Below are 25,087 nucleotides of genomic sequence, written 5' to 3'. Positions count from 1 at the left end.
ATCTAAAAAGCTTGCTCACGCTTCTCCTAAACCCATGCGCCATAATGAGAAATATAACGAAGACACGATACTGGGGATAAGGCAATATGATACCATAACCTAAAGCACCTGTGTATCAAACGGCTCCACCTATACACCAGACCCAAGTAGGCCGCAAGCAAGAGCTTCCATGAACATTAAAAGAACAAGAGTTCGGTTGCTGACCCTGCAGAATGAGCCCGCCGAAAGCAGACAGCCAAGGGCACAATGTTGCAAACTCGCATGCCGCAAGCCAACGCTATGGTCACACCTGCAAATTAAACCAGGCACACAGTGGAAAAAAAAACAATATTAATTGTGCAGAATTCTGCCTCAACCACGGTCCCACCTCACGTGACCAAGCCAAACCTGACAGGGTGCCAAGCCCAGGAGGAGGGAGGCGCCTGGATCCCTCGTTTCAAGACACAGGCAGATACAATTAAGCGACCCAATGAACATCTGCGGCGGTGGGAGTAATCGGCCTTCCAGCATATGAATAAATCCTCACATTGTCTGCACATACCCGTTGTGAAACATTGTTGCAAATGACAAGTGCACCGCGAGCTGGGAACAGCGATGGTCCCAGACTGGGAGGCTCGCGAGTGGACCAATCAGAACATGGGGCTCTTATCACTGACGCCATTAACATTGACCAATCCTCAGGGGTCTTCATGTAACAATTTTCATGTATCAAATTGAAGGGACAACCCAAGCATACCACCTGACTAACCCTTAACCACTAATATTACAATCTATACGTATGCTATACTAACCCTACCACTCGAGCAACCAATCCAGAGTGGCGATAGGTTTTTTGCTAACTTTCCAAGGTGACGCAAGTAGCGTGTCATACTAAGGTAAAAAGGGCCTGCGAGCCCCACGATGAAGAGTGTGTGTCAGGACGGACGCGTACGATCCTTGACCCATCCCTGCCGTTTTGTCTAATTAACAGCAGAACCACCTTGCTTCTTGCGTGTGTCTCATACTCGGTTGGTTTTGGGATATACGGGAGGAGTTGGGGCCTCCCTGCCCGGAGGTCCGCGGACGGCCCAGCCGACCCCGGGAGAATTTCCCCCCGACAAGTTGGAGGCACTGCTGAGATCTGTTTAAGATCTGCTTTTATTTTATTTTTCTGAGTACCCCCTTCTGACTACAGCCCCCTCTGCCGCTGCCCCCTTCTGACTACAGGACCATCGCGGAACTGCGAGACGACCGGACAGCGCAATCCGGATATTGGCCTTCGGGAGCCGGTTGAGAAGTATCCCGCCCGCGGTTGGCGAGTGTCCAGACGTGGTCCAGACGAGGGGAGGTGGCGAGCCGCTTGGAGGGGTGCACGCAGTCGAGCGGCCCCGCATCAGGAGAACTTGGTGAGTATGCCACACCCAACAAGCAACGTGAAATTGTGAGTGAGGGGGGAGGAATTAAATACGGGAAGTGGGAGGTGTTGCACAGGTGCGCGGCGAAGGTTTGACAATTTAGTGTTGGCCATGAAATGAATGGTAGCCGAACGAGTGCGAGAGCAGTCGGCTATGTTACGCGAGAGAAGGGGGCGGAGCACGAACACATCACGTGCGGCCGCTCGTAGACACTGATTGGCCTAGGTCGCGACTACGTGTAAGGGTGTGTGTATGCGCGGTTTCCTACGATTTGGTAATTATTGATCAATGAGTAGATGAGGATCCCTATTGATCGAGCAGGAAACTCGATAGATAGATGACGTTTCCCTGTAGGCGGTAGCTAGCTGGTTGCCCAATACGGAAGATAATTGGCTGGTTAAGCCCTCCTGTCGAGGGGCGTATCACACGCGAGGCGACGCAGCGTGCGCAGTCCGATTATATTATTGATTACCTTGTTCCAGGCGTGACAGGAAGACAGCTGGGGGTTAACGGGGGTAGATTGCAAGTGTATTAAGAACTTACCAGTAGTTTGAAGAGATCGGTGACGTCACCAGTAGGGCTTTCATAGGATACCTCGAGTGCAAGGCATTTTTATTTTTTTGTTTTTTTTTGTTTTGAGAGTGGTGGGGAGGAGAGTTGTGGTAAGGGAGTGAAAACGGAGGTAAAGGGTAATGAGTTGATCGGGGGGAAGGCGAAAAGGGGGACGTGGCTGCGCACGGAGAACGCCGGCCACGGCAAGTGTAGAAGAGGGAGGAGGAGCAAGTGAAAGTAGGACGGCTGTATAAGAACGTCACAAGGGGTACGCGGCCGCAGGGGGCTACGTGCGCCTCGGCCGCAGGGGGCCGTAAGGGTGTTCTGTAAAGGAAGAAAAGAAAGAAAAGAATATACAAATGTAAATACTATATTTTAATAATTTTCCTTAGCTGACTATCGCAAGTCCCCAAACTTACGGGGCCAGGTAAAGGTATAAAGGTGTGTATTGTAAAGTGTTGGTAGGATAACTACTACCAAATAGGGGAAGGATAACAAGTGGAGCGCTACTATGTCATACGGGGTAGGATCGGGAGGGTGGGGGAACACCCTCACTACCCCGCTACAACACATATGTAAAACACTGTCACCCCATAGGGAGAAACTGATCAAGTATAGCATAGAATGGACACAGGGGACGGACAACAAAATGACAACACCATGGCCGCCTAATGGTAGCTTCGATCCATATACCCAACATTCACTATTAAACCATCTGCATAACACATACAAGGGTGAAGAAGTTGACACACCACGTGGAGGCGTTTAACTTATGGAGGATGTTCCAAGGGTCCCGACCAGGACCAAACGGAATGTTCATTGTGGGGGAAACAACGGAAGAAAAGGAGATTAAGGAGGAAGGAGAGAATGGGGAAAAGGAGAGTGAAGGCCCAGAGAACACGGGGAACAGACAAGAGGGAGGAGAAAAGAGTAACAACTCAAAAGAAAATGAAATAAAAAAGGAACAGAGCGACGATATACCCTTAGCGAAGGTAGTGAAAACAGAGGGAGGGGGGTTGTATCCTTTAAGAGAACTAGGAGAAATAGAAGGAGAACAATTAAGGGCGGCTGAGGGGTACTCGAACCCGGCATACAGCCCGCCACCATATACAGCTACAGGTGGCCACACGGGAGGGGAGCGGACTAGTACGACGGGATCAGCTCATAGGAAGATGCCAGCAGGGGAGGGGAGGACCGGAGAAGAGCAAACTGCGGAAATAGGACATGATGAGTGGGTAGCTGCGCAGATACTATTAAAATTACGAGGTTCATTAACAGGAGAAGAGAAGGAGGTAGTAATGAAAATGGACGAGGATAATACCAGGGAGAGTGAAATGAAAGGGGAAGAGCTGTTACGACAAAAGGAAGAGATTTTGGAGGAACGACTAGCAGAGATAAGGGATGAGCAGAATGCACTGATCAAACAGCTCGAGAGGGAGGAAAGAGAGAGAGCAAGGGAAAGGAAAGAAGGTAAGAACGAGTTGGAAAAAATAAGGGAACGAACTGAGGAGCAAAAGAGAGAAGCCGAAAGGGTAAAGGCAGTAGCAGAAAGGGTATCAAGAGCAGCACTGCGTGACAGGAGAAGAGAGGAAGAAGAGAAAGAAAAAGAAATGGCACTATGGAAGAAGAGATTATTATCAGAAACGACGAGGAAATACGAAGAAGGGAGGATGTTAGAGAATATATTAGAACGGGAGAGGGTGAGATGGGAAAGGAAGAAAGAGGATGAAAGGATATTGGAAAAGATGAGTAGTGAAGTAATGGAGGAATTAAAAAGGAAAAGAGAGGAAATTGGTAGAGAGATAGCGGAGAGAAATGTAGGGGAAAGAGAAGATAGGAGAGGGGAGAGTGAAGCAAGGAGGTATGTATATAGAGACACAGAAGTAGCAACAACATCAGCACAAAGGGGAGTGATTGGTAAAGAAGAAAAGGAAGGAACAGACCCAATAGACTTAAAAACAGTAACGATTAGGGGGAAAAAGACAGATTGGGGGTTGCCATTTACGAATGAATTTTGTAGTGAGGAAGAAGAAGGAATGGAGAACGAAGGAAGAAATAGTGAAAGGGAAAGCCTAGATAAACTATACACCACCTGGACAAATAGAGACTCAACATGGATCTGCAGGAAAAAGGATGAACTCGAGAGAAGTGAGGAGGAAGAGCAAGGAATAGCGGAAAGGCAGACATGTGAACCCACACCGTCATCATCTCGTCCTACATGCTCCACCACCTCACGCTCATTACGTGCAACATGCCCTTCTAAACTCGCGCCCTTCACAAACGAACTGACACCCTATGCAGGTAGGCTTAGAGACCTCCCTGGACGCAGGCAGGGAGAGCGAATACACACGCCCACATTAAATACAGGAAATGATGAAAGAAGGGGAAAAGATGGAGGAGAAAGAGTTACGAGCAGGGGAAATACGGACGAAATTGACGATGTAGGAGACACGGAAGAAGAGGAGGGGTGCACGGACTCGATTTTGTGGAACCCAAGGGGTCAAACGGGACACAACTTAATGCCACTTCTGGAGAGGGGAGGGGTTAGACCACAATACGTCCCTTGGAAGCATGCAGACAAAGAAAATATAAAGTGCAGGCTCCCATCATTAAGTGGAGGTGCGGGTAAATGGATATATGAAATGGAGAAGCACACCGCAGGACAGAAACTGGCAGTGGGGGATGTAAAGGGCCTTCTAATATCTATATTAGGGGATGCAGCGGATGACATTTGGAAGAGAGCGGGATTCACCGGGGTAACAATAACAAACACATCGCACGATGGGGCACCATTCGCAAACTGCAGACATGCATTATGGCAGGCACTGAGGGTACAGTATCCAGACACATCAGACATAGGAGCAATTACCTCGCGCAAGATGCGTGAGAATGAAGATCCTGTTGATTATATCCAGGAGATTCAAGAGAAGTGGTGCATGGAAACTAGAGAACAATGGGACAAAACACCAGCAATATTCTATCATATACTAGTACAAGGGCTCCCAGAGGAGTTCAGAAACAACTGAAGAAAGTAGTGGGAAAGGAAGCAAAAGCATGGCCAGAAATACAACTGACAATAGTGCATCATTGTAGGACATGGCAAGGAAAAATGAAACAAAAGGAAGAGGATAGGAAAACGGAAGAGGCTAAACTAGTACAGAAAAAACTTAATAAATACACAATGGAAGGCACACTAATATCTACACCTGCAACAATGACCCAAAGCCCCACACAGGTAGTGGCTGCACAAGACCCCTCCCAAATACAATCCTCACAGACTGTAACACAACAGATGCCGCCACTCCAACCATACACGACTAACACGGGAGGAGGATACTCAACGCCAGGAGCTGGGTATTATAATTACAACAGGGGAAGGGGAGGAATAATGAGAGGGAGAGGATATGGATATAACACACAACAGCAGGTGGGAGGACTTAGAAATCCCTACCCCACCGGGCAACCAGTATACCAGGACAACACAGGAAGCTTCCCATGGCAGAACAGGGAACCACCGGTGTGTTGGATCTGTGGATTAGTAGGGCACATGTCACGCATGTGTAGCGTGAGACCAGGAACACCATCATGGAGCGAACAGGGACAACAAAGGCCCACACAGGAACAGCAGGGCATACAGCAACAGCAGACGTTGCAACAGGGAAATGAACAGCAACAACTAGTAACACAACAACAGCCACAGGCATATTCACTGCCACAACAACAGGTAGCGATAACACAACAACCCCAAGCACAACAAACACAACTGGGTAGGGTGACGGTCCTGGGACACAACCCTTACACAGGAAATGGTCAATCATTATACCCTCAATAGGACAGCCCACAGACGGCCTTGGTGTGTCCCATCCTGTCGGTAACACCTAATAGTGCAGAGGAACCACGCATAGAGGTAACGATAGGTGACAAAAAATTATCATTCCTTGTTGACACCGGGGCGACCCGGTCTTGCATAAGGGAAGGTAAATTTAAGATGTCAGGCGAAGCCATGAACACCCAAGGATTCTCTGGGGCTAGGGGGTTGGTTCCCTTTACTGATAACATTCCCTTATCAATAGGGGATTATGACATGTCAGTCCCACTTTTATATTCTAGGGCCTCACCAGTAAATATACTGGGGAGAGACATAATGAACAGATTGAATATGACGATCTCCTTTACGGAAGACGGCATAATTTGCTCCACTCCAGGAATTAATATGCTCACGGTACGACAAATCATGCAAGCATACTGTGGACAGACAGTGATTAGGGCTGAGCCAGTTCCAGTACGGGACAGACATGGCATTTGCATGGATGCCAGGAATAGAAGGAAAGATCTGGAGGAGGCCAGCAGCCTAGTTGTTCAGACCAGAAACACCAGCCAATGAACCAGAAGGAAAGGTGATTTCAGTGAACATAGAGAGCATTATAGCAACAGCTGATTACATTGCGGTACATGCCCAAGACAGAGAAGGAAGAGCATGGAGGGCAGTGATAGCACTAGCAGAGGGATGTAGACTCACCCAGGTGTCAGATGAGGAGCTCTTCTCAGAAGAAAAGGAAGAAGGTGAAATGGTGTTTATGATGAGTGTGGAAATATGGCTAAGAGTGACGTACAAACAAGTGGCACAGAAAATTGCAATGGCACTTGAGGCACCCACATCCACCCCAGTTCCCTTCTTTGAGGAGGATATGGCAAAAGTACCCACATCATTATGGACTACTAGCCCCTATGACGTGGGGTGCATAAAAAGTATAGGGGGAGTAAGAATAAAATTGAAAAAGGGTGCAATACTCCCCAGAGTGAAACAGTACCCACTGTCAAAAGAGGCAGATGAGGGCATATATGAAACAATAACGACCTTATAAATAATGGCATATTGGTCCCCTCAGAATCACCATGTAACACGGCTGTATACCCAGTGCGCAAGGCTAGAGGGGGGTCTTGGCGCTTCATACAGGACCTCAGGCCCTTGAACAACATAGTGGAAGCAGAATACCCCATAGCCGCAAACCCGGCCACAATATTGTGCGGCATTCCAGCAGAGGCATCACGATTTACAGTGATCGACCTTAAAAATGCCTTTTTCTCAATACCACTGCACCCAGACTCACAAGATCTGACAAGCTTTACTTACAGAAACACAAAGTGGAAACACACCAGATTGCCACAAGGGTACTGCGAATCACCCTCAATCTTCAACAGAGTAATACAGATGGATTTGGGTAACATTGAAGTGGAAAGCACAGTGTTGCAGTATGTCGATGACACAATAATTTGCAGCACAAACGAAAGAAGATGCAGAGAGGACTCATTAAAGATGCTGACAATATTGGCTGAAAAAGGTTACAAGGTAGACAAGGAAAAGTTACAGTACTGTCAGGAACAGGTACTTTACATTGGTCAGCTCATATCCCAATATGGAAGAAAGATTGCACCACAAAGAGCACAGGCCATTTCAAAAACGCCATTGCCACAAACAGTGAGGGAACTGCAGCAGTTCCTGGGTCTGTGCAACTACTTTAGAGCATGGGTATTTGATTACAGCTCATACATAGGACCCCTACTTGAGACATTGAAAGAAGCTAACAAAGGGGAGAAAAAGTTGGGGTGGACAATGGAAATGAAAGAGGCTTTTGATGAACTGAAAGATGCAATATCAACTGCTCCGGTACTGGCCACCCCAGATTATGAGCGACAATTCTTTATATTTTCACATTGCGACTCAGCAGTAATGAAAGCAGTGTTGGCTCAAAAAACAAGCATGGGCTACAAACCAGTAGCGTTTTACAGCGGCCACTTAGATCCTGTGATGTTAGGTCATTTCCCTTGCGAACAAGGTCTCGCCGCAGCTGCCTTTGCGGTAGAGAAAGCGTCAGCAATCACCCTGGGGTGCCCAACCACGCTATTTGTGGAACATGCACTATTTGCAATATTGAATAAGCCTAAGTCCACACTAACCACGCAGAGGGCAGCAGGTTATGAGATCATCTTATCTAGAGCTGAACTATCAATTGTTAGATGTAGCACGGTCAACCCTGCAAGGTTTTTGGCAGAAGTAATTGAGGAAGGAGATTATGCACACGATTGTACGCAGAATACTGAAATGTACTCATGTACTAGAAAGGTTGAAGAGAACGCACTAGAGGGAGGTGAGCTCTTGTTCATTGATGGGTCATCAACAATTGACCAAAGGGATGGGATAAGGAGAACTGAGGCAGCTGTGGTAAAAATGACAGAGGTACCGGTGTGTATGGTGATGAAATGTGTACAACTACCACAGCATTACTCTGCTCAAGCAGCCGAATTAGTTGCACTGATCTTGCGTTGAAGGAAAGCTTTAACAAACGAGTGACCATATATTCAGACAGGGCATATCTCACGTCTACTGTCCACTCAGGACTGTCGAAATGGAGGAGAAGAGGGTTTAGGAGAGCTGACGGCACTCCAGTGCAACATGCTCTCTTATTGGCTGAACTAATTGAAGTAATAAATGACCCCCAAGAATTAGCTTTGGTCAAATGTACCGCACACACTCATGGAGAAGATCATGTCTCAAGAGGGAATGCAGCAGCAGACGCACACGCGAAGTATGCTGCATATTTTGGTGAGATATGGAACCCCCCTGAGTCAGAGAGAGGGAGAGGGAGGGGCATAGCTAAGGAGATGTTGATAAGAGAAGGGTACACCCATCTCCCAGCCACACAGATAATGGAGCTACAAGCGGCTGCACCAATGACAGAAAAAGAAATATGGGTAAAAAGAGGATGCACAATGTCACCAACTGACGCACTATGGCGCCAGGGTAACACTGGAAAGATTGTAATGCCACTGGCACTATTGAACACCGCCCTGAGCCAACTACACCACCCAGCCCACACAGGCAAGGAAGTAATTGCAGCACGAATTAGGGAAGACTGGTTCTGCCCCGAGTTAAATTCCCATGTGTCAAATTTTATCAGCAATTGTCTCACATGTCAACAGTTCACGGCCGGTCACACTCTGAAGGTGATAAAAGGTGCTATACCCGGGCCAGAGGGACCCTTCCAAGATATCCATATTGACTATGTTGATATGATCAACGTATGTCAAGGAAATAGGTGTCAGGCTGAGAGGTCCTGTATCCGCGGAAGCTGCTGAACCCCCGACAATCCCCCTGAGATGTATTTCCCAGAACTAGTTTTCAATACAGCTCTGTAAACTACACCCCAAAGGGAAAGGGGGAATGGGACAACAAAACAACACCAGGCAGACTGCGTCAAGGCTAATCAGTGCTGAACCTGCAGAGGATAAAGAATAACATATACACTTCCTTAATTCACTTACTTAACCTTATGAATGGGATGTCATTAATCCTTAACTAATAATTGAGAATCCTACCTGGTTCTTCTCTTGAAATTTCTTAGAGAAGCGGATAAGAAGCTGAAAATCTCTCTTACTTGCGATACTTGAAATTCCCAGCAACTTCTTACATTAGGCAAAACTGGAAGTCTTAGTTCTTTGTTTGTCTTTTTTCCAACATGCACTGGTAGTTCAATTAGATTGTCTTTAAAATGTTCTTTCTTGTCATTTCAAAACTTTTCAAACTATTTATAATTATCTTGAGTCTTTGAATCCTTGAAGAAAGAGGAAACACGTGCTAACTGCACACGCAGGTTATTTCCATTAAAATTATCGATGAACTTCACTTAGAAATCTTCCTGGTTGAAGAACACGCGCAAACGGATGAAGACGCGCGATCAAAATAATCCACACGCGCAAAAAATCCACACGCGCAATAATTCACACGCGCAATAGTCCACACGTGCAATAATGTTCTCCTGCGAGACACGCGAAATAAGAACACCCGCGCTATTGAGTTCAAACGCAACGAAGAGATTCTCACGCGCAAAATCACTCGCGATGGAAAAAAACACACGCGCACTCACATGGCACGCGACGAACAGATTCTCGCGCTTTGTACCCCCGCGCTAAAAATCACACGCGCTTTGTATTTCACACGCGCTTTATACACCCGCGCTAAAAATCACACGCGCTTTGTATTTCACACGCGCTTTGTATTTCACACGCGCTTGTACACTCGCGCTAAAAAAGACACGCGCATTGTATTTCACACGCGCTTTGTATTTCACACGCGCTTTGTATTTCACACGCGCTTAGTATTTCACACGTGCTTTGTAGTTCTCACGCAGCGTATAGCTTTTCGCGCAAAGGATCACCCGCGCAATAAAACACACACGCGTTTAAAATGGCACGAGACCAACCTCTACTCGCGCTCAGAATACACACGCTAGAAAGCACGCTCTCACTTGAATACGCACGCGACAGTCAAAATCTCGCGCTAAGGAACACCGCACTGGAAACACAAGCGCACTCCAATAGTTCAATAGTTTTAGTAGAAACACTACTTTTTACGAATTTTCAAGGAGACTGTTATTAAGATGAACAGATTTACAGTAGAAATAAAGTCACTTATCTCCTGAGCGAATTCACACAGATTTCCTGCTTTCCTATCTTCAAAACGAATTCCTGCCAGCTGAAGACTTCTCCTGAACCCCCAAGAAAGTAGCCGCTCAACTGCTGAGATCTGAAGGATAAAATCCACCAGGCCTAATACTAAAGCAGGAGCAGCCACTGAACACGTCCTCTCAGATGGGGTTTTGATGATGAAAGGCACAGAGTGACAGTTTAGAATGTTCATTGTTGTTCAGCATTGTCTTCTAGCCAATCAGAGCTGTCACTGTGAGGCTCCATCTTGCCTTGGGTCAGAACCAGGATTCTGAATCAACAAGTTAAGGCCTAACCAACTATAATGGAAAACTTCCCACCCACACAAAGCTAATCTGAAAAGGATAATAATAAAAAGGAAACTTGAATAAGAGAAGGAAACCTGACAGTGGAATAGGTATATGATTGTGGTAGTATGCCCATTCTCGAGGTGGATTGAAGCAGGGCCCTGCTCACACCCAGATGCATTCAGAGCAGCTAAATTCCTAGTGAGGGAGGTCTTCCCCAGGTGGGGAGTGTGCGAGGTACTGCGGTCAGATAATGGCCCGCATTTCGTCAATGAAATGTTCCAGCACATCACATCCTTACTGAACATCAAGCATAAACTTGCATGTGCATATCACCCGCAGGCCAACGGTCTATGCGAACGCCTGAATGGCCTACTAAAGGAGGCAATTGCAAAAATACAGCAAACAACAAAGAAGAGTTGGTTGTATTGCCTTCCGCTAGCCCTATTTGAGCTAAGGAATAGACCAGGTTCCGACCACCACCTCACCCCTCACGAGGTGGTTACCGGACGTCAAATGCGCCTTCCTCTGACGCCAACATCAAGAGCCTTCACTGACCACGAAAATACTGCAACTGTTCTTGGTGATGAAATGTACCAATATGTGTCTTCTTTGATTACTAGTGTAGTGTTTGTGTCTCAACAGCTCGAGCGCACGCGGGGCGGGTCTAAGAGTGATCAACAAGAAGACGCGGATAAAGAATTGGAAAAGGAAAGACTGTGCAAAGTTGCTAAAGGTGACCACGTACTACTCAGCAATTTCAACAGAAAGTGGAACAGCCCACGCTTCACTGGCCCCCACCTGGTAGAGGAGGTATCAACGAGAGCAGTAAAGCTACAGGACAAACGTGCCTGGAATCACCTACACGACGTAAAGATCTGCAAACTCCAGACCCGCCCTAGCGTCACCGACAGGGCCATTGGAAGAATAACAACAGCGTCACCAATGGAGGAAGAGACTTCTACCACAGCTAACGGCCTAAGTGTCTCCATACCCTGCCACCCCCCAGATTCCCCAGAGACAACTACTGGAAAAGAAAGGGGTGATCCCCATACCGCCCACCCCATGGTCACACGATCAAAGAGTAAAGAGACTTCCGCGAGTTGAGCCCCAAACCCTCTGCCCATCGACCCCCTACCCACTGCAGTAATAACTCAACTGAAGGACATTGTCTTGCACATATACACATGTAAACACTTGAATGTTCTCTTTCTTTTCTCTCGCACATGCAGGTACAGCATATTATTGTACTGCTAAGGAAACAGATAACTAACAAATTCACTGCCCAGGAGTAGATGGTACCCTCAGACGATAACTACCCTGAAGAATTGTCACACCAATTTGTATATGAAATAAAAAGGCCAACGTACCTGAAAAGGAGGAGGATACGTGTCTACTACACAGCATTCCTCTTGGCCATAGAACATTCAATGCCCCACCACCACCCACACTTGCCTGTCCTAAGAGACAGATCGCTTAGATTGGCGTGGGAACAGCTCTTCGCCTGGGCACTGAACGACTATTTGATAGGGAGAGCTTAAAAACAACAACTAACACTAATAACAAGCATATTGAGAATTTTCAGGCGGGCAACTTTAACGTCGCAAGAATAAGCTGCCGGACTGCAGCAAGGTAAGAGCAAAATGCCAGTGAGATTAACCTCTGTAATAAAGATGATAGGGATTTTGATGATCACCGGGTTCTTGGCTGCCTCTGTATGGCAGAACAGTTATGCTATCAATATTTTGCTGTACCCAAACCTAATATACCCCCGCCCCCGGCTGCAACAGGTGTTACATCAGGTGGTACTAGCAAAATTCCACACAATAGAAATAGAGTTAAACGCAGCACATACTCAGATAATAAAGGTATTGACAACTACATACAAAATTCAGCACACGTCTCGAACAACATGTGGTACCAACACATGACCCACATAGGTAAGCAGACAACAGAAGACAGCTGCTACGTTTGCTCATTGATCCCATACGCAATGAGCGCTTCTCGAACATTTGTTGCCACGGAAATAGATGAAAAGACAGCACGATGTATAATATACCTGGCACTGTTCCAAACGAAAGGGAGGTTTCAAGGGACGGTGGTGAAACTGGTGTGGAAGACACGAGACACATATCCATACGAAAACAACTTCCTCAAGACTTATTTGAGTTACCACAAGAGCAGTTTGCATGCTGAAGCATTTAGATACATGACAAGTGGTCCTGAAAAAGGAGAAACAAAGAAAGTAACACTACAGTACCTACCATGTGATTGGTACGCCACTGAAGTTCCTGGTAAACAAGGATGTTGGGAAAGACCACTGGTGACAATAACAGGGAAGGTGTACATGGACAACAGATGGGACATAGGAGTGGTTGGCAGCAACATGGTAACAAGAGAAAATATTTCAACTATTGATGAACACAACCATAGATGTTGGATGACTTGGGTCAAGTACGTACCCATGCTGACATGGATGGACAAGGATGAAGACCCAATAACAATACTGCCGCTGACTGCGCCTAAGGTATGCTACCAACATAAAGGAGAGGTGGACGTAGGATACAACACCAACTGTGCAAGCGTGACGGAGTTACCTGAGGGGGGAGCAGGAACAGCAGTAGTAATGGACCATTACTGGGCCTGCGGAGACAAGGCATACCACACACTGCCCCCTCTGTGGAATGGTATATGCACAATGGGGCACGTTAATGTACCATCACTAGTGGTACCCCAGAAACATGTGAATGTGGCGAACTTCCCCAAAATGGATGAAGGGAACAAGAGGAAGAAGAGATCTGTACAGCCCCAGAAGGGGCCAGAAAACGAAAACAACTGCAACAATACTGTCCTGAATAGAAAGAAAAGACAAGGAGAACCTCTGACAGGAAATTACCTATGGGGAAGGTCGGAAACAGCACTCACTTCAATTCCGCCAGAACACAGACTATTCAGCAGAGCAGCAATGTTCTTCTCCTCAATAATACATCCGGGACTACAGGCTTACGCAAACGCAAAATGGCTCCAGATAACTAGGTGGGAACTAATGATGACGATTAATTCTACAGTAAATGGATTCAACGCAATAAAAGAGGAACTGCGAGCAGTTAGGATGGTAGCACTACAGAACAGATATGTACTGGACCTCCTCACAGCAATGGAAGGAGTAGTTTGCGCAAAGATAGGACAATCATGCTGCACATTCATCCCTGCCAACGATGCTGACAATGGTACTCTGACAGAAGCAGTTTCACAATTGGCCCAGATGCACTCCAAAATGATGGATGAAAGTAAAAGTGTGAAAAAGGATGAGAGCTGGTTTTCAATATTATGGTCATGGATGCCATCTTGAATGTCAGATGGACTAAAGGTTATAGTTGGATGCATTATTTTGGCTGGAGCTGCACTGATCATAACAAGATTTTGGAAGGCCCGGAAGGCACGCACCACAGACGAGATGATCGAAATGGTCGGTATGCACCCCTTGATGCCAGTAGATGACGGCCAACACACAGGCACAATAATAAAAGAGAGAGAGAAGTTGCGCAACCAGATCATCACCAACCACATGGACCCACCATCTGTGAAGCTCGAAAACCCAAGAAACCCGAGGAGCTACATAGGGAAATGGGTATACTGCACACCTGGGGGAACCTGTGCATATATGTATTGGTCATTTGAAGACCATGTTAACCACTATGGGCATTTGGGTGGAGTAACTAAAATATGGAGAGTGAGAGGAGATAAGGAAAAGGATATGTTTGTGGTCGACAAGTCGACCAGAGGGGGGACTGAAGTGGGAGAATGGAATAAAAGGCTCCCACCAATCCCCTCTCGCCCCTGGCCTAGAGGATCATGGCCCAGGCACCCGCCACAAGAGGAGTTTACCCATCTACCAGACGACCAAATACCCTGGTACAGGAACATACGGATGTGCCCACCCGCCTGCCCAGCAGCCTGCCCTGCCCATGCCGACACCTGCGGCATGGATGAACTCGACTAAACCAATACATCGTTAGAGATGCCATGACGACCTAGCCAACGGTCAGCACACCTGTACAAAAATGCACACTGGACACTCCCACACCAATCCACACGAAGAACATACTCAGTGCTATGACGTAGGTGACGGACACACCCACGGACGTGCATCTTTATTATTTTTCACATAGGCTTTTTAAAATGCAGAAACGCAAGACGCACAATGAACTCATCTAAAAAGCTTGCTCACGCTTCTCCTAAACCCATGCGCCATAATGAGAAATATAACGAAGACACGATACTGGGGATAAGGCAATATGATACCATAAACCTAAAGCACCTGTGTATCAAACGGCTCCACCTATACACCAGACTCAAGTAGGCCGCAAGCAAGAGCTTCCATGAACATTAAAAGAACAAGAGTTCGGTTGCTGACCCTGCAGAATGAGCCCGCCGAAAGCAGACAGCCAAGGGCACAATGTTGCAAACTCGCATGCCGCAAGCCAACGCTAAGGTCACACCTGCAAATTAAACCAGGCACACAGTGGAAAAAAAAACAATATTAATTGTGCAGAATTCTGCCTCAACCACGGTCCCACCTCACGTGACCAAGCCGAACCTGACAGGGTGCCAAGCCCAGGAGGAGGGAGGCGCCTGGATCCCTCGTTTCAAGACACAGGCTGATACAATTAAGCGACCCAATGAACATCTGCGGCGGTGGGAGTAATCGGCCTTCCAGCATATGAATAAATCCTCACATTGTCTGCACATACCCGTTGTGAAACATTGTTGCAAATGACAGGTGCACCGCGAGCTGGGAACAGCGATGGTCCCAGACTGGGAGGCTCGCGAGTGGACCAATCAGAACATGGGGCTCTTATCACTGACGCCATTAACATTGACCAATCCTCAGGGGTCTTCATGTAACAATTTTCATGTATCAAATTGAAGGGACAACCCAAGCATACCACCTGACTAACCCTTAACCACTAATATTACAATCTATACATATGCTATACTAACCCTACCACTCGAGCAACCAATCCAGAGTGGCGATAGGTTTTTTGCTAACTTTCCAAGGTGACGCAAGTAGCGTGTCATACTAAGGTAAAAAGGGCCTGCGAGCCCCACGATGAAGTGTGTGTGTCAGGACGGACGCGTACGATCCTTGACCCATCCCTGCCGTTTTGTCTAATAAACAGCAGAACCACCTTGCTTCTTGCGTGTGTCTCATACTCGGTTGGTTTTGGGATATACTGGAGGAGTTGGGGCCTCCCTGCCCGGAGGTTCGCGGACGGCCCAGCCAACCCCGGGAGAATTTCCCCCCGACAATTCGCTTTATTGCTTCAAACAATGTACCTTTCACAGAGACTTTCGAGTGAGCTACTTCCTTTCGCCAGATCTCTCCATTACTTAGTATCGCTGATTACACAGTTGTTTTTTTATTTCAAAGTGCATTTACATGTCTTCCTTTCCTCGCATCTCATCCACATGCATGCAGCCTTTACTTGTGATATAATGTTGCTAAATCTTTAACACACACCAGTCTCTCAGGTCGCTTGCCAAATCACCAGCGGTGTACGTCTCATTCTTGGTTCTGCGATATCCAATTCAAGGTTAGTACCACAGTCGTGGCATCGCCTCCCCAACAATGCTGTTGATCTTGCTGGTGTCCTTGAAACACAATGCACTCTTCACTTGTGGGATCTGGCCTTCTCCATGTGTTTTCCATGGCATGTCAAAGGCAACGACCTACAGTAGGGAACTCTCTGGGTTTCGACCCGCTGCTCTCGCACTTTGCTCCATCGCCCCCTGCTCCAGTAGGTTTGCCTTTGTCCCAGAAGTTCTGCTAGTGCTCGTGTTCTGCCTTGCTCAGAGTGTGTCAGTGGGTTCTGCCTTTTATTTGCGTGAGGAGAGCTAATTGGTATCCAGTGTATGTGATTAGCGGGACATGTCCAGTACGATGTGTGAAAGTTAATGCTGTTACTCTCAGTCACCTTCTTCCACAGCCCAGTGTTTGTGTAAAAAGGGGTGTGGGGGGAGTTGGGACTTCAGTGAATCCTAATAAAATAGGTTGGATAAACAAAATAGGGAGGACTATCGCGTCTCAGCATCGGCTGTCTCCCCCCACTCCTCGAAGACCCCTCACCCGGGTGATCCACCCGCAATGGTCCACACCAACGTTCGTGATCCAAAGCTGATGGCCGTGCCCTGGCCACCTGAGAGAGAGTTCCCCGGGGACTATCAGGTGAGACACCCTCTGATTTCTCACAGCCCTCCTCTGCTGTCACATTCCAACTAAATCTCACAAGGCGGGTACAAAGCTGTACCTGTAGGCTGTGTCCATGCCAGAGTACATGGGTCTATGGTTTGTTGTGGTGTGAGCATAGGACAATGTGCCTAGATTGGCAACATGCATTTTCCAGAGGTTGGTCTATCATTATTCCATTCATTTAAACATTTCAAAAAACCCAGGCGAGCGCACGCCCACCATGCAGATGGCAAATTCCTCGCAGAGTTTGAAGGTCACATAGTGTGTGTCAAGATTCACTGCTCCTGTGCTTTAGGTACTGTAGGACCCCCATTGGCTTGATGCAGGGTTGGTAATCCTGGACTTGAAGTACATTCTTTCCTGCTGGGCTTTATGCACAACCAACAAGTTCAAATAGTTTCTTTCCTCTTCCCCTGTTTCTGGGCATCTTTCCCCCGGCAAGGTTTGTAACACAAAGAGATGAAGAGGCCGTCTGCCCTTCCCCCTGGGTCTAGGTATCCCAGCAGCAGCAGGATTTGTACCACAATTTGCAAAGGGGCTTATGCTTTCCTCTTGGGTCTGGGTATCTCACCCCAAGCAAGGCTTGCAAAACAGGTTGAGTGGTCTTTTAAAGAGGGTTATCTTGAACTTCCATCAGTACTCGGACTAGCTTTTCTCTTTCCTCTCTTCTTAACCTTATGATTTGGCAAGTAGGTTAGACCCAACAGTCTTTGGTCCCAACAAGTCCAGCTTTTCTGGCTGCCACCAAGTTCTGGACCCACTGATGTCGCCTCTCATTTCTCAAAACCCTGACTATTGTTGGCTTACTTGACTAGCTCAATGTTGTTCTCTCATTTTGGACCTCACTAACACCCTCAGCCTTATTTTCGGCTGCCCTCCACATTGTGATATCTTTCTTCCTCCTTGTCTTGTTCACGTCCCACCTCTCTAGGTTCTTCCATTCCTTCTCCATACCCTGTATTCCTATTTCCTCCACTCTTCATGGGTTCCTTCCTACAACAGCAAACTCTCCCTTACCAATTCTCCTTCCTCCTCATCTTCCCTTTGTCACCGTTCTCTCAGGCATTTGTGCAGAAAACCTACCCCTTACCTCGACTGACGACAAAATGCCACCTATAGAGTCACCAAACCAGAATGGAAGTCCAGCTGTCTGGGTGGAGGGCTTTAAAAAGTCAAGTGGACATCTTAGCCATGCCATCCATCCTGAAAGGTTGTTTGGTGAGTGAGAGCTCTCCATCTGACCCCAGTCTGTCGCATGTTCTACAAGGTCCTGATCATTGGTTTTACAGTATAACAGAATTACTCTAACCATGCAGTAACCTGGAGGGTCCACATAATTTTGAATAATGCAGAACCTTTAGTTATTCCCCAATTAGTAGACGAGTCCCATGGAACTATTATTGCAAGCAGTAATATTTCATCTGCTAATGCTTTTGTTTGGAGGCAAGTTAACCCCTTAAGTGCTAAAGGTGTCTATGTTCATGCAAAATTCCCATAAGAAAACATTGTAGGCTCTTCCCACTCCCGCAGTTAAGTTAAAAAGCAGATGGAATTGAAAAGTAGCACATTTGAAACTTGGAATTTGGCAAAGTTTTTTCCAAATAGCACATGTGTTACTGTTACCGCAAAACTCGTAATCCGGCTCAAGTGCTGAAAGTGGGGATTTCTTAAGGGGGCAGTTGAATATTTCCCTCTCCCTGGGGAGCATCAAATGATTGTGTTATCAGTTATTTGCAAGAATACATGTGTGATTTGCAGGGGGTGGAATGGGTCCGTTTTCCCACTACGCTTTGGTTGGAAAATGAGAAATAGGCTTCCCCCGACGGTCTGAGCTCTTCCCTGTACCGTTTCTTCTTTCTCCCAGTATGGTTGGGGAAATGTCAGGCTGCTCTGATCTTCTTTTCAGAGGCAAAAAAAGCATGTAGTACAAAATTCCTCCATTTTGATATGAACGTGGTTAACTATTAAGTTAAAGGGATCTATGTGATCACTGCGAGCACACACAATTGCGATGGCCGAAAATGCCGACTTTTTTTACATTTATTTTTTCATTAAACCCCCTTTACACCACATAGATATGCCCCCCCGCCCCACAACCCTCCCATATTACTATAATATCCCATACCCCCCCCACATATATATGTGGTGTAAAGCAGGTGTTTAACCAATTGCAATTGTCAGGGTGGTAATTTGGGCCATTACCAGATAAAGTCTTGTGCTCCTATCTAGGAGTGTCCAGTTAACGGATGCCTGGCCAGGGAGTCTCTCACCCCCTTACATCAAAAACAGAAATTAGGTTTTTGCCGCATGCAATAGAGTGCAATGTTGGGGGGATTTGGGAAGGGCTCTCCAACCATTCTGTCTGACCATCCTAATGGGCCCATTTCAGGAGAATCCAATAAAAAGGAAGCTATCCCAGGAGCAAAGGAGGGAAAACATTGATGGCCACAATCTGGCCATTTTCTACTCCCTACGTGACTTGCACCACTAAACTACACTAGCAGTAGAAAGATGTATCCTAGTAACATGGAAACAGAGGAAGGACCACAGACAACACACTTTTACACATAAGCAACACAACTACAGGGAACGGCCTGCTTGCATAAGAGGATCAAATCAGAATTAAGTAACACATGGCTCAGCATTTTACATGAGGGGGAACAAAACAGAAGTCCTCCTTAATCTTCCTGGGAACAAGCACCCATTTTAACACAAAAAGCAGCCTCATATCTACGCCTGAACCCATGAACATATAGTCAAACTCCACTTTAAATTAAATGCTTTTCCTTGCTCCCCTCTCCCTCACTCGTTTGTGGTTTTGCATCATGGTTTGCTCTACTGCTACTCAGTATTAGATTGGTGTCATCACACTGAAGGCCCTAGGGTCTGAAAGTGCACGTTCTATGGCCTAAACAGCATTGGGCCTCATTACAAGTTTGCTGGTCCGATAACAACTGTACCAGTAAGCTTGTCGGTACTGTTGTTACCAGACCAGCAAACTACGAGTTCTGCGAGCGGGTACATATCAGCTCGCCAGGTCTGACCTAGCGGGTGGACCAGCATACGCCCGCAGACACTGACGGTAGCACCGGCACCATTCTTAATGGTGCCGGTGCTACCGTCCTCACCATTCCCCATTGAGTCCTATGGGACTCAAATGGGAATGGGGACTAATACATTCCAGCACCTGGAAATGGGGAAATACAGGGTCCACCAGGGCTGTAATGCCCCTGTATTTCCCCATTGCCAGGCGCTGGAAAAATATGCAAGTTCGGCGGCAGCATGGCGGTTTTACCGGCCAGGCTACCGCCAAACTTGTAATGAGGCCCAATGTCTGCTTATTTTTCAATGACTTCCTTTGTGTGGCCATCTGTTTGATTTGCTGAGTAAGGTGATGGGCGAGTTGCTATCTGAAAGGCTCCCCATCTTTTGCTCTATCTAACATGGTGTGATCAAGATGGTCATCATTGGACAATGAGGTCACTTCCTTTACCTTCTCTTCTCTGGTGACTCCTCCACCTTCTCCCATGCTACTATCGCGTGGCTGCATCTCCAGAACTGTCCGGAAGAGCTTCTCAGAAGTCTGTGTCAGGAAACCAATTTCGGCATTGGGGTGAAGTCCATATAGATACGGAGACTCGGCCGGCAGCGCATCATCAAGGTACTGAAATCAAGGGCAAGTATTAGGTAACTCTATAAAATATACAACACATACAAATTCTAGCTAGAAATAGTCCCCTTTATCATTAAGATTGCAAGACACAGTCAACAGGGCTCTGCGCGTATGCGTTCTGGGAGCGGCGGTAAGGCCACACCATGCTCAAGTAGTTGAACCAGAATCAGACTGAACAAATAAAATATTAAATACTGGACTTCTGTAACATCATTACTTAAATGATGAAAATCGTTGCACATTTTTTAGCCATCCCCCCTTGTGTGATTGACAATATATCTGGCTCGCTTGCATGCTCCCAATTTCCCAGGATAATTTAAGGGCTTGTAATTATGCTCAATGCGGTATTTCTTAATTGATGAAGGTTGGATCGCCTTCAGTTATTCCGTCATTATAAATGGACCTTGCTTACAGCACCGGCCGGGGACGGATGAAAAGATCAGTTCATGTCATCAATAATTGAATTTGCAGGCGGCTGCTTTCAAAGATTGGATGGGACCAGGCAGCAGACAGAATACCAACAAGCTAGTTGGAAAATCTGTGCGACATTGCGGCCCCACATCCCTGTAGACTTCTGTTCACATTAGTTAAACCAAAAGAGAGAATCGCTGCTGCAGAAGCAACGTTTTGAAGGTGTACATCTCAACCGTGACTCTCAAACTCTAAGACATTCTGCCTCATTCCGAGTTTGGCGGTAATTCGGTAGTAAATCTGCCAAATTAGCACCAAAAGGGGGTACTGCCACTGAGTCCCGTGGATTTACAATGGGATTGCGAGAAGTGGTATGGCAGTGTTAGTCCCCATTTTTGGAGTCTATAGGACCCCATGGGATATTGGTGGATTTGCTGTGAGCGGTAGTTACACAGCGGTAAATCTTCAGATTTTTTTTGCCGTTAAAGTGGAGCATGAACCAGCAGTGTAGGAAAATCCTCCACTTCCAGGCCAGACACGTAGCTCGACTATGCGGTATATGCGGCAGTAATTCTGTTACCGACAAATCCGGACAATAGTTCGGGTTTTATATACAACATGGTTCACACTTGGGTTTGGTGTGGCATGATCATATGGAATGGAAGGAATGAGTATGGTTGGACTCCTCACCATCACTGCCTCAGGTGATCAACCCAACTAGGAAAAATCAGTTCTTCCATAAGAATGAACAGTCTTTTTTGGCATATTTTTGGAAACACCAGTATGGATTAATTCATGATGCAATGCGGCAATAAAAGGTAGTGTGTTTGTTTAAATATCTACTTTCAGCTGGCTTATTATTTTTGGTAGCAGTCACTTTGCATGCACTTTACTGTTTGACACCAGAAGAGAAAAATATTCATACTGCTTCAATTCTGCCAGAACAAATTCTTTCTTTTATCTTTATTCAGTTGATAAAATTAATAAAAATTAGGTGGGTAACTTTAATATGTACTCAGTGTGATGCAGTTAATATCCCACCTTTGGCAGTGCCATTCACACTTACAAGTCTTTCTGATAAGTGTGAATTTTCTGAAAGTCTGAAATAAGTGCATCTGGTCTCAAAGCCCTCAAGCACAGCATTTAGCAAGCTCATCTTCCCAAACAACACATTGAATGATGAAGTAAACACCCTTTCCTTTTGTATCACTTCACTTTTCTAATCACAACTGACACAACAACACGCTCGCTGCATGCTCTAGTCAATTAATGACTTCAAGCTCGTAAACCATTACACACTTTTACTTTGTGTCTTGAAAGTACAATGATACAATTCAGAGTAGATAACTTTTTGGTCTCACATTACTTTATGTACTCGGACATATAATGTTGGCCGAATGGTGTCTTGTAACTATTTAAAAGTACTCAATGGCCTGGAATAGGTCACACTTCAGCTCAGTCCTTGGGAGCATGCCAACGAAAACACCACACCAGCATAATTATGTGTCCTTTAGTTGCAGGGCCCTAAACTTGTGCGTAAAATGTGCAGGCCCACACTCTGGCACGAAATCCTGCCTGCACCAGTGCCCAAGAGTTAAACAACAAGGGCCACAATGGGAGCAGCACTGACATGCCTATTCTCACCTCCCTAGAACACATCCACTCGACCTACCAGGGCCTGGCGGGCTCCCATACGGCAGCGCAGCGTGTTCAAAAATGCTTCTATTTCCGGGGTCCGTGCACTGGAAACAGAAAAACGATTGGCACACTTCCTTTGACACTATAAGAAGGGGACATACGGACCAGTGGGGTGACTTTAAGTCGCTTTGGGGGGTGGGGTTGTCCCCCCAAAGGTTACCCATGAACATTTGGGGTGGCCATCCATCTTTTGAATGGGCAACCCGCAAATATTTGCAGGTCCCTCCCTGAGATTTGGCCCATGCTCAGCCATGTTGTGCCAGAGTGTGGACCTGCTCATCATACGCACTGGCTTAGGAGAGGCGCCCCTGCAACCAAAGTAGATGCATGCATGTGTTTGTGGTATTTTAACAGAATTTCCCGGGACCACTGACTGCGAGTGATATCCAAGAAATAAAACATTTGCAAGAGAATCTTGTTGCTGCCGTCTGCAAGGAGGAGTACATGGCAATTTAGAATGACAGGCAGTGGCAGCAACAGGATTGTCTTGAAAATAATGTTTCACTGGATGGAAATCGCAAGCCCATCCCGGCCCTCCGGTTAGTGCCTCTTCACAGGAAAGGGACAATGTAAGTCGCGCCTCGATGCAAATCTGCGTGCTTCAATGAGCGACGGAACAGCTGCATGTGAGTGTGCTCCTAACAGAATGCGGCGAAGCTGATGTTCGCATGGCACCCTGGGCTAATGGCGAGTGGCGAGGACTGTCATCTCACCATCCAAGTGTTCTTTATGAATGAAGGGCGTGATGTTCTTCATACTGCTCAGTCTGCGTTGCATTAAAAGGGTGGTCTCTAAATAATAATAACCTAGCGCCTCGATGCCTTACAGAGGCACGTCAGTGCTCATCTGTTCCATTAGGAGATGCGAATAAAAAGGTCTCCCGAAGTGCAAAATAAGTATGCAATTGAACCATTTTTTAATCACAATTCCCAACCCCAAATTACCATTGTATTTGCTTTATTAATGTTTTAAGTAAGACAATCCTAAGGAGGCATTGTTATAAGTGACTTACACATGATGAGGTTCTGTACTTATTTGCGAATCCTGTGAAATGGTTTCGCTCTCCTCTCATGATGAAGTGCCATACTGAGGCCAGGGAGTGGGCTCAGATGGACACTGGGGACCAGGGGTCAACATCCTCCAAATGCAGTCATGCCAGGGTGTGGTGCATGGCAGATGGCACAGGGTCTCCCCCCCCCCCATTCCCAGTCTCTTTGCAGGGGCATACATTGTTCCCTGAAGGACTCTGTGTGTGCCTGGGGCTGAAATGAGGAATCAGTGAGCTACTCTGCGTGGTCTGTGGCCTGTGAAGTAGACCACCCACAACTGCTTACCTTATGTGGCACAGTTGAGACAGCAAGGATCACTACGAGATATATGGCAGGGTAGAGGAGCGAACACTCGAGATGGGAAGATACATGGCAGAACCGAGGGGCCACTGTGGCAGGTCCACCTGTTCCCAAGATGGCAACTCAGTGTTTTATGTTCTGGTGCATGAGCCACCCATTTCCACCCAGAGTGCAATTCCTGCACCAGGAAGGGGGCATTCTTCACTGTCATTCATGAGCCTACTCAATAAGTTTGAGGGGTGTCCAAGGTTACCCAATTGGCATTTTCATTAGCCCTGCTCCATTGTATAAATGGTACCAGGCTCAGGTATCGGTGCTGGGGCCTAGAGGTGGCCAGAGGCTGCAGTCTACAGTGAAGGCAAGATGGCGATCGAAGGAAGGAGAAGAGAGAAGGGAGAGGAATACATGTTAGGAGGGAAATATCAGGAGGAAGAAAGGTGCGTGCTGGAGAGCAGGAGGGAAGAAGTGTGATGGCGAGCACGAGGAAGGATGCAGAGAGGAGGAGAGCGGAAAGTTGGAGGAAGCAGAGAATAGGCCAGACAAGGGATTGGCTAGCCAAGAGCCACACTTTGCATGTGATGGAATTGGCAAAAACATCAACACTAAAAAAAACGTGTACTCAAAAAGAAAGACTGAGACAATGAGTGAGGAGCAGGCCAGCCAAAAACCTTATTCTAATGATTGTGGCATTGGAAAGCCAATGAAGGATACAAAGGAAATGTGCCTAACAGATAAGAGTAGAAGGCTTAGTCTTGGAGACTCCCTGAGTACCTGCGAGCCACAGGTGGCTTGGAGTTTGATCCTGGGAGCAAATGACTATGAAGAAGGAATCAAGCCAGTGATAGTCTCTTGAGAGACAGTAACAGAATCCAAGAAAAGTGGCAAAATCCCACCCCAGACCCACAAAGACACTACCCTTGGCAGGGGACGGTATTAACGACAGTCTGAAAGTGTGAAAGGCGGAG

General features: G+C 46.7%; 1 protein-coding gene across 2 annotated transcripts in view; it reads right to left on the bottom strand.

Annotated features, from left to right (window-relative positions):
• DNAH9 (dynein axonemal heavy chain 9) overlaps positions 1-25,087 on the bottom strand; it is a 1,527,051-nt gene that overhangs the window by 168,327 nt on the left and 1,333,637 nt on the right. For both annotated transcript variants that reach the window (XM_069654516.1, XM_069654515.1), the window contains exon 66: positions 20,485-20,655. In XM_069654516.1, coding sequence (XP_069510617.1) covers positions 20,485-20,655 — 171 coding nt within the window. The remainder of the gene's footprint in view (positions 1-20,484; positions 20,656-25,087) is intronic.

Source organism: Ambystoma mexicanum, chromosome 3q (genome assembly GCF_040938575.1).
Source record: "Ambystoma mexicanum isolate Mex_15411 chromosome 3q, UKY_AmexF1_1, whole genome shotgun sequence".
In the NCBI taxonomy this organism is placed as follows: Eukaryota; Metazoa; Chordata; class Amphibia; order Caudata; family Ambystomatidae; genus Ambystoma; species Ambystoma mexicanum.
The sequence above is the reverse complement of the archived record's forward strand: the minus strand, read 5'-3'. Positions and strand labels throughout refer to the sequence as shown.